The sequence below is a fragment of the Erythrolamprus reginae genome, chromosome 2, assembly GCF_031021105.1.
Source record: "Erythrolamprus reginae isolate rEryReg1 chromosome 2, rEryReg1.hap1, whole genome shotgun sequence".
Lineage (NCBI taxonomy): Eukaryota > Metazoa > Chordata > Lepidosauria > Squamata > Dipsadidae > Erythrolamprus > Erythrolamprus reginae.
Window position 1 is genome coordinate 109,785,273 of NC_091951.1, and position 16,349 is coordinate 109,801,621.

At 38.6% G+C, this 16,349-nt stretch overlaps 1 protein-coding gene across 1 annotated transcript in view; it reads left to right on the plus strand.

Annotated features, from left to right (window-relative positions):
- The window catches only part of TBC1D9B (TBC1 domain family member 9B), a 44,849-nt gene that overhangs the window by 618 nt on the left and 27,882 nt on the right, over positions 1 to 16,349 (plus strand). Inside the window, exons 2-7 of the mRNA XM_070739091.1 lie at positions 8,105 to 8,215; positions 8,529 to 8,647; positions 9,834 to 10,062; positions 10,372 to 10,630; positions 14,601 to 14,808; positions 15,001 to 15,210. Of these exons, the coding sequence (XP_070595192.1) occupies positions 8,105 to 8,215; positions 8,529 to 8,647; positions 9,834 to 10,062; positions 10,372 to 10,630; positions 14,601 to 14,808; positions 15,001 to 15,210 (1,136 nt within the window). The remainder of the gene's footprint in view (positions 1 to 8,104; positions 8,216 to 8,528; positions 8,648 to 9,833; positions 10,063 to 10,371; positions 10,631 to 14,600; positions 14,809 to 15,000; positions 15,211 to 16,349) is intronic.

The following is a 16,349-nucleotide window of genomic DNA, read 5'->3' on the forward strand; positions in this document are numbered from 1 at the left end:
GAAGGATTTAGTGATGTGCCATCAAGTATTGATATAGTCACTGGCATCTTCTTCTTTTCAGAATGTCCGTCAGGCTTTTTCTTTGAAAGGCTGATATTCTGCTCTGATGGGGTTCATTAGGTCACTTGAAGATATTTGGACTTCAATTCCCAGAATTCCCCAGCCAACACTGCATTAGGTTATACTGTATCATAGCAGGCATCTACCCAAAAATATAGGGGAGAGATGTTGATTAATTGATTGATTGATTGATTGATTTGATTTTTATCCCGCCCTTCTCCTTAGACTCAGGGCGGCTTACAACATGTTAGCAATAGCACTTTTTAACCGAGCCGGTATATTGCCCCCACAATCAAGATCCTCATTTTACCCATCTCAGAAGGATGGAAGCCTTGAGCTGGTGATGAGATTTGAACTGCTGACCTGCAGATCTAGCAGTCGGCTTTAGTGGCCTGCAGTACTGCACTTTACCCACTGTGCCACCTCGGCTCAATAATGAGATGTTCCGTGGGCTTATCTTCCAGGCTTCAGCAGTTCATGCCAAAAAAAGGATGTTATATGCCACTTGGAAATTGGAATGTCTGAATAATTGAGTTTTTGGATTTTTTGTTATTTTATGGGAAAGAGACTCTATAACAAATGGTTCTCAACAAGTGGTCAGGACTCCTTTGGAGGTCAAGTGACCATTTCACAGGGGTTGCCTAAGACCATGGGAAAAGACAAATTTCCCATGGTGTTAGGAACTAAAGCTTCTATTCTGGTGCCTTGGAACATATTTTTACAATCCGACCAATCAGGCCTTTACAGTGGGGCTGTCTCTTTGACCTTCCTGCCAATCAGCTTAAAGCTCTTTTGGGAGATTTGGCGCTAGACTTATGGTTAGAGGTCACCACAACATGAGGAACTGTATTAAGGGGTCGCGGCATTAGAAAGGTTGAGAACCACTGCTCTATAAGTATACTATTATTCATTGAAGATATATGTATTGTTTTATATGTACGATTTTATGGTTGGAATTTTTTAAAAAAAAATTGAAAAAAAAGAAATTGGAATATCTGGGGTTGCTGAATATCTTTTTTTCAGAGATAATAAGATTATATTCAAACTAAAAGTTATGGTTTTTAAACAAACAGAAGCTTTGAATTGCAGAAGTATTATTTAGATTTGTTTATAGCTACTCATTTTGAAAGATTCACTTTTCATTAGCTTAAAGGGCTTCCATATTGATGATTCCTACCACTGTCAATCAACAATACTTACCCAGTTGCTGTGTTTTTTTAACTTCAGCTTTTCACTTTTCAAATGCATTTTGTTTGAGAGAGGCACAGTTGTGGGCGAAAAAGAAGAACCAGTAACAAAAACAGGAAATTTCTGAATAGTGCACAGTGTCTATAGCTAAAATTATTGTTGTTGTTGTTGTTGTTGTTTTAGCTGTTATTATTATTTATTAGATTTGTATGCCACCCTTCTCCGAAAACTCGGGGCAGCTCACAGAATAAATATAGAAACAAAGCATACAAAACAAATCTAATACATTAAAAAACTACAGTTAAAAACCCTGTATATTACTCAACCAGACAATCCAATCACTCTCTCTCTTTATTAGATTTGTATGCCGCCCCTCTCTGAGAACTCGGGGTGGCTCACAACAATAATAACAAAGTAAAAATCCAATATCTAAGAACACAATTAAAAACTCTTATTAATAAAATAATCACACAACCCAATCAAACCATACATAAAACAGTAGTTAGGGGATGTGTCAATTTCCCCATGCCTGGCGGCAAAGGTGAGTTTTTAACAACTTATGAAAGGCAAGGAGGGTGGGGATGGTTCTGATCTCCAGGGGGAGTTGCTTCCAGAGGGCAGGGGCTGCCACAGAGAAGACTCTTCCCCTAGGCCCCGCCAGACGACATTGCTTAGTCAACGGGACCCGGAGAAGGCCCACTCTGTGGGACCTAATCGGCCGCTGGGATTCGTGCGGCAGAAGATGGTCCCAAAGATATTGTGGTCCGATGCCATGTAGGGCTTTATGGGTCATAACCAACACTTTGAATTGTGACCGGAAACTGAATAGCAGGGGGAGAGGACCGACCCCTGAGGCACCCCACAAGGGAGAGGCCTAGAGGACGACCTCTGACCCCCCACTAACACCGACTGCAACCGACTGGAGAGGTAGGAGAAGAACCACTGCAAAACAGTGGTATCGAAAGCCGCTGAAAGGTCAAGAAGTACCAGGACAGAGGGCAAGCCCCTGTCCCGGGCCTGCCAGAGATCATCCATCAGCGCAACCAAAGCAGTTTCCGTGCTGTAAACGGGCCTGAATCCTGACTGTTGAGGGCCTAGATCACACCATACATCACATTTATTGGTCAGGGGAGCAAGATCTAATTGCCCCAGGCCTGGCGACATAGGTGACTCTTGCAGAAGGTGAGGAGGGTAGGGGCAGTACGAATCTCTGGGGGGAGCTGATTCCAGAGGGCCAGGGCCCCCACAGAGAAGGCTCTTCCCCTAGGCCTCACCAAACAACATTGTCTGATTGACGGGACCTGGAGAAGGCCAACTCTGGGACCTAACCGGCTGCTGGGATTTATGCGACAAAAATGAATTCCTTGGCACGAGAAATTCACAAATATGATATAATCTGGGATGGATGGATGGATGGATGGATGGATGGATGGATGGATGGATAAATGGACAGACAGACAGACACAGACAAACTATATAACAACATATAACTATGTAAACCAAAAACTCAAAAATCCAATTTCAAGCACTAGATCTTTTCCTGCCATCAGTTTTCTGTTTCTGTAACAATGTAGAAAGTCACAGATACAATGTAGATAAATTTAAACAAGATAGTGTTTTTTCTTCAGAAATCTAGTTAACTATCAGCATGGGAACTCCATGGGTGCCGTTGCTGATCACTCTTTCTTAACTCAACCTAATTAACAGGGTTGTGGAGAGAAATAGGATGAGGAAAACTACACACACCAGCATACGTTTGTGTAGAAGATGTGGAATATTAATAAAATAAATATGTCCACATTTTAAGTTCAGTTTCTTATGTTCCTTATAGGCAGCAATAAGTCTGATAGAGCTTGTAATTTTGTATCTTGTAATTGCAATTTTGATTTTTATAACGTCAGCCATTACAGCTATATACTTGACTCATTAACAGTTCTTAAATGCTAATAAGGTTTAAAACTATAAGAATAAAAACAAAATTCCAGTAGCCTATAGATCAGGTGGGGGCAAACAATTTCACAATATTTAACTGTATTACTAATGAAGGTACCTAGAGGCTCTACTTCAAGATAAATTCCTTGAAGGCCGACAAAGTCAGGATAGTGCAACCCTGGGAGGGTGGGGAATGTTCAGAAACCAGGAGTAGTCTTGCAATTTTAATGTCTTGAATAAATTTCCAAGGCAGTTTTAAAAAATAACAAACACATAAAAGGAGAATTAGTATTTATTTATTTAATTATTGGATTTGTATGCCGCCCCTCTCCGCAGACTCAGGGCGGCTAACAACAGCAATAAAACAGTATACTGTATAACAAAATCCAATACTAAAAACAGTTAAAAACCCATTATATAAAAACCAATCATACATACAGACATACCATGCATAAAATTGTAAAGGCCTAGGGGGGAAGTATATCTCAGTTCCCCCATGCCTGGCGACAGAGGTGGGCTTTAAGCAATTTTCGAAAGGCAAGGAGGGTGGGGGCAATTCTAATCTCTGGGGGGAGTTGGTTCCAAACGGCCGGGGCCACCACAGAGAAGGCTCTTCCCTTGGGTCCAGAAGTATGTCACTTATCTAATACTAAAATGCCAGCTGTTTTGATACAGTGTTTAAAACACCAGACTAGAAACCCGGGAGTTCTAGTCCTGGCTTTGACACAAAAACAGTGGAATGATTTTGGGTGGCCCTTGCAATGGCAATGGCAAATCACTTTTGGGAAATTTTGCAAGAAAACTGCTGTCACTTGATCAGGCAGTCGAGGCCACACTGATTCAAAGGCACACATACAAACACCCAAACCCATGCAAACTGCCGCAGTGGTTAGATTGCAATACTGCAGGCTACGTCTGCTGACTGCTAGCTGACTACAATGTTGCCAGATTGAATATCACAGGGTTCAAAGTTGACTCAACCTTCTATCCTTCTGAAGTGGGTAAAATGAGGACTCAGATTGTTAGGAGCAATATGCTGTCTCTGTAAACCACTTAGAGAGTGCTGTAAAAACACTGAAGCAGTATATAAGACTCTTGTTACTATTAAAGTGCTTTCAAAGTGGGTAATATGTTACCATTAGAGGTGTATATTGGAATATTGCCACTTGTTAAATCAACAATTCAAAGTGTTGGTTATGACCTATAAAGCCCTTCATGGCATCAGACCAGGATATCTGCGAGACCACCTTCTGCCGCACGAATCCCAGCAACCGGTTAGGTCCCACAGAGTTGGCCTTCTCCAGGTCCCGTCGACTAAACAATGTTGTCTGGCGGGACCCAGGGGAAGAGCCTTCTTTGTGGTGGCTCCGGCCCTCTGGAACCAGCTCCCCCCTGAGATCAGGATTGCCCCCACCCTCCTTGCCTTTCGGAAACTCCTTAAAACCCACCTCTGCCATCAGGCATGGGGGAATTGAAACATCTCCCCCTTGCCCATGTAGTTTTTGTTTATGATTTGATTGTGTGCTGTTTTTTATATATTGGACTTTTTAATCTAAAACTGTAACCTAGATTTTTAAATATTAGATTTGTTACTATGTATTGTTCTTCACCATTGTTGTGAGCCGCCCCGAGTCTGCGGAGAGGGGCGGCATATAAATCCAATAAATCTAATCTAATCCTGGGGTGACTAAAATTTAGGCAGATCTTTGACTAATCTGGTTTAATATATCATTGGAAAATCTCATGGAAATATTCTGTCCCTAGGATGTACTGTTATGCGATGTATACAAAAAGTATATCTAAAAATGTGTATCAAGATATACTGCATCATACTCATAACCATAATAGTGCTGTAGTAAAACAGTTGTTTCCATGTGTACTTAGTTGAATTCATATGGGTAGAGAAAACAGTCCACTGAATATTTAAATTTTCTGTTAAGAAGCAATAAGTATTGTGGTTACAAGTCTCTTCATATAAACACTCTGTTTCAAAAAACACTGTATTTTTCACTCCATACGATGCACCTAGGTTTAGAGGAGGAAAACAAGGAAAAATATATCAAGTGGAGCATGAGAGGACCACAGATAGGTGTCCTCTCATGTGCCAACTCTTCCTATTGACTCCCGCACTGTGGAAAAGAAACAGAAGAGACAGGCAATGACAAAGACAGAAGAGATGGAATTAAGCACTATAAATGGACCTCGCCACAGGGGCCTGGCTGCTATTCACCAAAAGACTGGCACTGTCCACCTTTTTTTTTTGGAGGGGGTGGTAGTTTGTCTTATGGAGCGAAAAATACAGTAATTGTGGAAATAGAAGCCAAGGTAGAAAATACTAGTTTTGTAATATAATCACATTGGTGCCATTAATTATCCAAAGAAACATATGTGATGATAATCTTTGTTAATTTTATTGTACTGTAAGAAGTTATTTTCAGGATATCTTAACAGATTTTAGTGATTTATTAAATCTCAATTTCATTTGAAAACCCCCAGATGAATACAGTACAGTAATTGGATAGATTACATGTACGGCTTGTTTTAGATGCTTTATTTGTTTCACAAGTGCTTTGTTTGACTATTTTGTAAATAGTTTACTAGTTTAGTTGCTTCGTTAGTAAATGATCTTACCATTGTATAAATGTTTTCAGCAGTTACTGGAAATTTCCCTTTAATCTAATCTCAGAGACATGAAATGCCCTTCCTAATGCTTGTGGGGAGTTTGGGATCTGTAGCAGATATTTTTTCTTTGCACCCTAGGAGATAAACATGTGCTGCTAGCTAGGATTGAACCTTTTGAGTCTGAGGCAAACATCTTTACCACTAGGCCACCTAAATAGGGACCTTCTGGAAGATGCTCAGCTGTGGATTTAATGTACAGTGTTCCCTCGATTTCCGCGGGGGATGCGTTCCGAGACCATTCGGGAAAGTCGAATTTCCGCGAAGTAGAGATGTGGAAGTAAATACACCATTTTTGGCTATGGACAGTATCACAAGCCATCCCTTAACACTTTAAACCGCTAAATTACCATTTCCCATTCCCTTAACCATTTACTCACCATTATTATTGGTACTCACCATTGAATAAGACACTTAGTGATCCTGATATTTATAAACATAATTATTTATTAATAATAATTATTATTTTTGTTATTTATTTGCAAAAATTATTATTTTGGCGATGACATATGACATCATTGGGTGGGAAAAACCGTGGTAAAGGAAACAAACCGTGAAGTATTTTTTAATTAATATTTTTTGAAAAACCGTGGTACTGTATAGGCTATTCGCGAAGTTCAAACCCGCGAAAATCGAGGGAATACTGTATTTGAAAATGGTGGGGGAGGGATCTGTTTTCTCTTGGGAGATTGGAAGACTGATCACTGTAAATCCTCTCTGAATGGGTCATACATTATACTAAACTTTGGTTTAGTGTATGAGTAAATCCATCCTTTTAAGCATATATTTAATTGGTCAGCAGCAGCTGAGTATAGAAATTGCATGTGGGAAAATACAAAAAGGAGTTTTTTAAACTCCAATTGGAAGTGGAACTTTATAAACATGCATTTAGCACATCATTAGGTATTATCTATGCAGTAATTGTCTCCCACTCTTCTTATCTCCTAATAACCCTTGTTTATTCTTGTTTATTAGAGGAGTGACTTGTATATATCTCTGGTCATTATTTATTTATTTATTTATTACTTAGATTTGTATGCCGCCCCTCTCCGAAGACTCGGGGCGGCTCACAACATGTAAAAACAAATCATAAGCAATCAGACAAATTTAAAATATTTAAATATTTAAAAACCCCATATGCTAGCAGACACACACACAGACATACCATGCATAAATTAAACGTGCCCAGGGGGAGATGTTCAGTTCCCCCATGCCTGACGGCAAAGGTGGGTTTTAAGGAGTTTACGGAAGGCAGGAAGAGTAGGGGCAGTTCTAATCTCCGGGGGCAGTTGGTTCCAGAGGGCCGGTGCCGCCACAGAGAAGGCTCTTCCCCTGGGGCCCGCCAACCGACACTGTTTAGTTGACGGGACCCGGAGAAGGCCCACTCTGTGGGACCTAATCGGTCGCTGGGATTCGTGCGGCAGGAGGCGGTCTCGGAGATATTCTGGTTAGGTTAGTGGAAGTCATTGTCTATAATAATATGTGGGAGAAGGGCAAAGAGTTCTTTATTTAAAAAAGACTAGATAAGAGAGAGTATAGCCCATTATGGATGAAGCAAGAAGCTTAGAAGAAGCCCTCCCTAATTGTCAAGTTGTAAAGACAGTGGCAGGAGCATTTCAGACATGTGAGATTTAAGTAGTGAATACAAATAGTTTTACAATTAGTTTATTCCAGGGGTGAAATGCTCCCAGTTCAGACCAGTTCTTCTGTACTGGTAGCGGCCTGTGGTTCAGAGAACTGGTAGCGACAGTTGACTGGCCATGCTCCCAAATCGCTGTTGTTGCCGCTCAGTCACCTTGCAAGCGGATGTCTCCGGGCTGCTCTACATGCACACCGCAGTGCTGGTGCTCCTTCATGACCAGGCTGGCCTGGTTCTATCCTGGTCAGCCTGATGTCATGAGTGACGTTTGGTTCTAGGGAACCAAAGAACGCACATCTTAAACAATCTTGCACAATTGTTTAATAGTTTGCATATCAGATCTACAATCGCAACAAGGGGAAATCTTTCCATCCCCACTGATATTATTTCCTTTAAAAATGAAACATATAAATTGCCCACAGTAACTGTTTCAAACTTGGTTTTTTTCTCATCATTGGAACACCCAATTAGAGTTGGGTACACACGTTTTCAAATTTATAATTTACCATCTTTCAAAATTTCATGTCCAATATATTTGATTACATTGCATTTTGTTTTAATTAGAGAGTGTCCATAATATTCTTTTCTGCATTTTCATTGTCTTAGGACTGCTCGTGGGAACATTGGATGTAGTTTTGGACTCCAGTGCTAGAGTTGCTCCTTATAGGATTTTGCATCAAACACAGGATTCTCAGATATATTGGGTAGTGGCTTGCGGTAAGTTCTGATGCGTAATCAGGCAAACAATGTTTTTAAACACAAACTAGTGAAATACTGTTTGGCCCAGTTTCAGCCACTCATATATTAGGGGTGTTTGGCATGGACATTCAGACCTTTAATTTAGGACTCTTTAAGACAAAAACTCCTGATCCGAATAGAAATTTAAAGAAAATAACTTGATAAATAATTTGTCTAATATATTAGACTCTAACATAAAAAATCCGTTTTCATCCTTCTATATATGTGCCATTTTTATTATAGGAAAGCTTTGTTTATATCTTTTCTGAGGTTGTTCTTAATCTCTATCTAGGCTCAAACCGTCAGGAAATTACAAGCCATTGGGAATGGCTAGAGAATAATTTGCTCCAGACTCTTGCTATCTTTGACAGTGAAGAAGATATCACTACCTTTGTCAAGGGTAAAATACATGTAAGAGGTGTTATTTTTTGCCATGTTCCTTAATAAATGAAAGACAAACTGTCGAGAGCTATAGATTTTAAACGTCCATGTAAAACCCATGTGGGACAGATATTCATAGTATAGTATACATTACATAGGGATTTTTCAGAGACCATCCATAGAGATTGATCACTACTGTATCACTTTGCTTGAAGCTTCTAGTTAACTGCTTTAATATTTCACTGTGTAATTAAAGTGCTCTAGCATATGCCGACCTGCATTGGGAGGGAAAAATCTTGAGAGTTTTGTTGATTCCTTCTGCCTGTATTCTTACTCTTTTCCACTTCTTTTTTTCCACTACCCGTGTTTCCCTGAAAATAAGACCCAGTCTTATTTTCAGGGAAACACAGGTAGTGGGAAAAAAGACTCAGTCTTTTTTTTAAGCCCAAAAGAAAATAAGACCCATTTTTGAAGCAGCAGCCAAACAGTGAAAAATGTGGGGAAAAAATCCAAAAAACAAGATAGCGGCGCACAGTGACCGGCAAGCACCGAACCAGATCTGTGATGCCATTGTGACATCACCAGCAGGTCGCTACAAGTTAAGGCTATCCGGTCCAAACTCATCCCTAGACAGACAGACAGACAGACTGTAGACAGACAGACAGACAGATAGACAGACATTCTTTTGAAAGCAGGCATAAGAATTTCATTTTTTTTAATGTGTGCGAGTTTATTCACAGAAAAAAGTGATAGTAAATGTTATCTTTTTTTGTGCTCCCTTACTTCCTGCACTGCTTTATTTATACACTGAGAGCATATGCATCAAAGACAAATTTCTTGTGTGTCCAATTAAATTTGGCTAATTTATCTTCTCTTCTCTAAATTTGGCCTTCTCTTCTCTTCTATTCCATTCCATTCGTAAGGAAGCATTTCAGATGTTTCTGTACAATCAATGGGGACATATAACAAAAATAAATGTAATTCATAAATGATTCAGGAAGGTGGATAAACAGTCTGAAGCCACAATAATGTTATTAACTTTATTATCATCAATATGCTAATATAGTTTTCGGAGCATTGAATATGGAGTTTTGAACGTTGGGAGATTGGGCATGCACACAAAGAAGCGAAATTTCCTGAGGAATATTTGTGTTTAACAGTTAACTAATGCAATAAATGAAAAATCACTCATTTTTACTTGTCACTTTTCCTTCAGGGAATTATTGCTGAAGAAAATAAGAATCGACAGCCAAGGGGGGAAGAAGATCCTGGCAAATTTAAGGAAGCAGAACTGAAGATGCGCAAGCAGTTTGGAATGCCTGAAGTAGAGAAACTTGTCAATTACTACTCTTGCAGTTATTGGAAAGGGCGCGTCCCCAGACAGGGCTGGCTGTATCTCACTGTTAATCATCTTTGCTTCTATTCCTTCCTTTTGGGCAAAGAAGGTAACCTGTCAATGAGGTGTCGCTGATTGTTTAATGTTTCAAATATTTATTAAATCTGACAGCATTGCTTCTTTCAACCTGCTTTTTGATTAGGGAACTGCAACGAACATTGTTACTGCTCTAACAGTAAATTGCACGATTCCAATATCTCTCCCATAGAGTGGAGTGGATCACAAATGTGGAACTTTTTAATCTTACTGCTTTATTAGAGTTCGGCAATATTGCTAAAATATCTAAATAATTTTAAAAGATTTCCTATATAATTCTCTATGACAGTCATTGATGAATTGGGTATACTTGTTTCTGCAGTGACCCTTATCGTGCAGTGGGTAGATATAACACAGCTAGAGAAGAATGCTACCCTTCTGTTTCCTGAGTGCATCAAAGTGAGTACCAGAGACACTGAACTCTACTTTTCTATGTTCCTCAACATCAATGAGACCTTCAAATTAATGGAACAGTTGGCTAACATTGCCATGCGTCAACTATTTGATAGTAAAAGCTTCACGGAGGACATGCTGCTTCCCAAACCAAGCAAGCCACTCAAGAATATCTCAGCACTGAAGAGGTAAGCATGTATTTGTTTGTCTTCCAAGGTTTTAGGATACCTTCATACAAGGTGTAGGCTACTCTCTGATTGGCTTCAGTCCAAAAAGAAACTGCCTCAAATGTCCCCATAGCTAAGAACAAAAGCAAACTATATCTCCTTTGCACAGAGAGAATGCCTTTCACCAACCTGGTGAATTGTATATCTCTTTATAACTAAATAACATGCCTTTTTCTATAGTATGAAAATGTTAGTTTTTCCTTGCATTTCTTTTCTTATAGAGTATACTTTGGGGTTAGTGTGTATATATACACAGCTGCATATATTCATACACACACAAAAGGTGTAGGCATATTTATTGAAGATGAAAACATATCCAGCGTTGATTTCAGCTGTGGTGGTTGATGCTAAATTGATAAGACTGGGAAGGCAGGCAATGGGTAGTACGTGCATCCTTTGTTTTCTGCCTATTTTTCTATGGGATTCTGCCGCACGAATACCAGCGACCGGTTAGGTCCCACAGAGTTGGCCTTCTCTGGGCCCCGTCGACTAAACAATGTCGTTTGGCGGGACCCAGGAGAAGAGCCTTCTCTGTGGCGGCCCCGACCCTCTGGAACCAGCTCCCCCCAGATATCAGAGTTGCCCCCACCCTCCTTGCCTTTCGCAAGCTCCTTAAAACCCACCTCTGTCGTCAGGCATGGGGGAATTGAAATTTTCCCTTCCCCCTAGGCTTATAGAATTTATACATAGTATGCTTGTATGTATTGTTTACATTCTTTAAATTGGGGTTTTTAAGATTATTTTTAATATTAGATTTGTTCACATTGTCTTTTTTATTGTTGTTAGCCGCCCCGAGTCTTCGGAGAGGGACGGCATACAAATCTAATAAATACAAATACAAATACTACTTTGTACTTTTTAGTATGACTTGCAAAAATAATGCATTTTTTTTCAATTTTCATGTTTACAAATGGGAAAAAAATTGAAAATATGCAACCAGATAATAATCCAAGGAGGTTCTTTCTAATCTGCTCAATTATTACAGGGCCATTCTTGATATGAATTGCAGGAACACGAGTCGGACTGAAATCTCAAGTACAAACTAAGCTCTGAACTGTCTGCATTTTCTTCCCAATGTAAACACATCTTGATGTCTGTCCTTGTATTTTTGCTACAGCTGCCAGAAAAAAATGGAGATAAGAAACCTGTAGATGATATTTGAATTTACATTTTTTCTTCCCATATAGCCTATTTATAGTCCCAAAATTTATTGTTTATGTAATCCAAGAATCTTGGGATAAAATCTTTGTTTTATTGCAGATATGTAATTGATTTCCAGAAACTAGGATTGCTTTTTTCTATTGTTCCAACTAAATTTTGTTATATTTCTAACTATGAAGTCATGGTTGGAAATCCCCATATGGAACCTCTATAATTAAGTCACTGGGGTTTTTTCCAGTTCTCTTTATTTAGATAATTTACAAATCTGACCATCTTAAACAAGTAACTGGCCAGCAAACAGGGAATGCAACAGACTAATGATATAAAGCTAATTTAAATTAAACAAATATAATTACAATAACTGCAATACAATAATCAAGTCACCAAAGAAATACTGTCACAATACTAAAATGCAAATTTCAGACTCTGTTAATAATCTGGCACTAATGCCTAGGAGAAAAGCTAGGACTTCACAATTTTTAAGAAACTGACTCGCACATGCAAGAAAATTACAGGGTTTTTTGGATAATTTTTTATTTGTTTTTCTACTTGAGATTTTCTGAGGCCAGAGAAAGATTAATCTTTCATTTATTTAGGCAGTATTATGTACAACGTCTTGTTGCCAACTTGCAAAACTAGTTTTCTCTGAGTTCAGTCCTGAGAAAAGTAGCTATGCCTAATCATGCTGGAGCTAATGCATTTACCCCAAGAAAAACAATTTAACCTAAAAGGAAAAATTAACAGAACAAGCTATATGCTCTTGAATTTATAAAGACAAATTCTAGGGAAAACAAAAATGGTTGTCCTTCCAGATGAATGCTCTCCCAGAATCAGGGGTGGGTTCCACCCAGTTTGGACTGGGAACCAGTAGTAACCCACTGGTGACGTCTGGAAAAAACTGGATTGGTTAGTGTCAGTCCGTGGGCGCTGCCATCTTTTTTTGATTTTTTTTAAAATTTCCTTCTGAGCATGTGCAGAAGCTGAATTCTAGCACTGCGTGTAGTCACCATCTTTTTTTTTGCCTTTGGGATTTTTTCTTTTTTTTCATTTTTTGTTATTGCGCATGTGCGTGGAGCATGCATGCCCACACGGTGCGCCCATGCAACACTGGAAGAGGCGAACTAGCAGCAAGATAAGTTGGAACCCACCCCTGTCCAGAATGTGGTGACTTCTGTTATTAGATCCACCTATACCTTATATATTTGAACTAGATTTCTGAACTATTCTTATTTCTTTTTTTATCCCATCTAAATATTTACGTTGTCCTAAGCAGTGTTCTTTTTCCTTCTCTGACCAAATGTCCTATAATATTAGCCAGATCTTTTCATTGACATATTATCTTTATAGTCTATTGCTCTCTCTTCAGAATCAAAGCAGTTCTTTAAATGATATTTTTATTATAGTTCCATACTTATACTGAAAAGCATGTACAGGTAGTCCTACAGTTACGATTCCAATAATGCCTGAAAATCTTGGCCATTCAGCGAAGTGGTTATTAAGTGAGATGCCACACCATGGGCACAAAACATAGACCGAAATATTCACTTGGCAGATTGGGAACAAGTATGGAATAGGAACCTTGGATTATATAAATCAGTAGCATAAAATGGTCTATAGATGGCATTTGGCTCCAACACAATTGGCAAAAATTTACCAAAAATTAAACCCAATTTGCTGGCAATGTAAAAAAAACACAAGGCATCTTCTTTCACATGTGGTAGTTGTGCTCTGAAACAAAAAAAATCTGGAATAGAATACATAAATGAGTACAGGAAATGACTCAAAGATCAATTGAATGTATTTATTTTATTTTATTTGACTTCTATGCCGCCCAATCCCAAAAAACTCAGAGCAGCTTACAACAGTATAAAAAAATTTCAATTAACAGCAATCATAAAAAGAAATCGAGGAAAAAAACTAATCTCTAAAATTGTAATTAAGACTAAGACAATTTAATTGCATACGTACTGATCATTCAAACCAATTTGAACACGTGGACAAGCTAGTGGTTGTTTTAGAATTCACACCAGAGCTCCTCCTTCTAGGAATTTTCAAAAAAGAATACAATAAAAGTATTAAATACTACATATGACCACCATAGCTAGAATAACATTTGCATGGATAAGCTCACTTTGGAATAACAGGACCAAAAAGAATCTGATTGTTATGACCTTTGGGAAAGATGGTACCAGTGGATTGAGAATTGGAAAAAGAATGATGATAGTTAATAACTGAATATAACATGTAAATATATTGCTCAAAAAATAAAGGGAACACTCAAATAGCACATCCTAGATCTGAATGAATAAAATATTCTCATTGAATACTTTGTTCTGTACAAAGTTGAATGTTTCAGCATGTGAAATTGATTGTCAATCAGTGTTGCTTCCTAAGTGGACAGTTTGATTTCACAGAAGTTTGATTTACTTGGAATTATATTGTGTTGTTTAAGTGTTCCCTTTATTTTTTTGTGACATTTTACAATGGCCAAAAAACACCTGTTCTGAGGCCATTGTGACTGCAAGTTGTCATTAAACAACCAGTTGTAAGTTGAGGACTACCTGGATCTATACTAGGGATTTTTGGCAATCAGTGGTCTAATATAACAATATCTATGTTTTTATTTGGAACTGTATTGGAAAAGGATTGTGCATGATTGAAAGTAAAGTCCAGCACATCTGAAGGGGACATGTTAGTAAAAGACTACTGTAATGGATTTCTCAGTAATTATACCATCGGTATGTGTGCATATATATTTCATTTTCTTTAGGGATCTGGATGCCAGAGTCAAAAATGAATGGTACCGTGCTACTTTCCGATTGCCCAAGGATGAACGGCTTGATGGGCACACAGACTGCACTTTGTGGACCCCATTCAATAAAATCCACATTGTTGGCCAGATGTTTGTGTCCAATAACTATATCTGTTTTGCTAGCAAGGCAGAAGAGGCATGTCATCTCATAATACCACTTAGGGAGGTAAAAATATTTTTTATATAATGAATTATTTTGAGAGCCCAGCATTTAGTTATTGGATTAATTTTGAAGGATTTTCTTGAAGATTTTGGTTTTGAACCTCAGTATATTAGTCCATTGCTTAAATTCTCTAAGGTGACAGAAACAAGATCCGTATCTTGATATACCCCATTCACCCCTCTATATATGCTGTAGGTTACAATTGTTGAGAAAGCAGACAGCTCCAGCATTTTGCCTAGCCCACTTTCCATCAGCACTCGAAGCAAAATGACCTTCCTCTTTGCCAACCTGAAGGACCGAGACTTCCTAGTACAGAGAATTTCTGACTTTCTACAGAGGACTCCTTCAAAGCAAAGATGCAGTGACATAGGGCAGAAGAAGAGTATTGGTGACCATGTCTCTGAGGTACAGTGCCACAATGAGCCTTGAAACAATCCTCTAAATATTTATAAAATTCTGGCAGATGACTGTGATTTCTATTATTGATAAGGCCTTCCACCTGATTAGATAGTGTTGACTTTAGATCTCCATCCAAAGTAGCTGGAGGGGGGAAGTAGCTAGAGATTAGAGCATATGGAGTTATTCCATTCTGATTGACATTCCATTCCATTGCTCCCTTGATGTTGTATTTAGAATTGCTTTAATTTTATCTGTGAAATTATGAACGGGATCAGGCTCGACTGTCACTAAAGTACTGACTAGCTATTTAGAGAAAAGATTTCTAATCTGTTTGTCATGATCAGAAGTCAAGGTCACCTTCATAACTGGATTTCTTTTGCTGTCTCAAGTGGCTGCCTGAAAGGTCTTGCCAATTTTTTTTATTCATTTACCATTTCGTTTCCCCCAGCTTGCTTTGGCCATTCTGTTCATCCTTCTTCTGCAGCCAAGTTTTTGATCATTATCGAGCTTCCAACATTGTGGTACCCATCTCAAATTATTTTTTAACATTGAAAAGCCAATAATGCTTAATAAATAAAACTTGAATAAAAAGAAATATCAATGACAGTGTGAATGGGGTACCTATTTAACTGCCTGGGTAGCCACATAATCCAGAGCAGAGGGACTCTAGTTTAGTGCTAGTATCTCTCATTAAAAGAGTGTGGGTGCAGGTGGGGTCTGTCAATTTGCGGCCCTCAATGATACCTGACAAAATAAATAATATTTGCCAGGGAATTACACAGCCAGTATACAAATGAAATCAGAGATGCTGACATGAACTTATAGTTTTATAGAAATTAATATATATTTATATCACTATATACAACAAACTGGAGAGTCAGGCAAACAGGAGCATCATGAGGTAAATCATAGAGTGCACAGAAGAAAAAGGCGGGAAAAAAGAGAAACTTCCCCTCCACACCCAGAATAACCAATCACAGCACAGATTGCCTCATGCAAGAGCCAGCATTTTCCAACCAATTAACCACAATTGTGTATTCCAGCTGACTGCACAACCACACTGCTCCAGCTATTAAATGTAAATATCTTAACAATATTAGACTGCTTAGATCAGGGGTAGGCAAAGTTGGCTCTTCTATGACTTG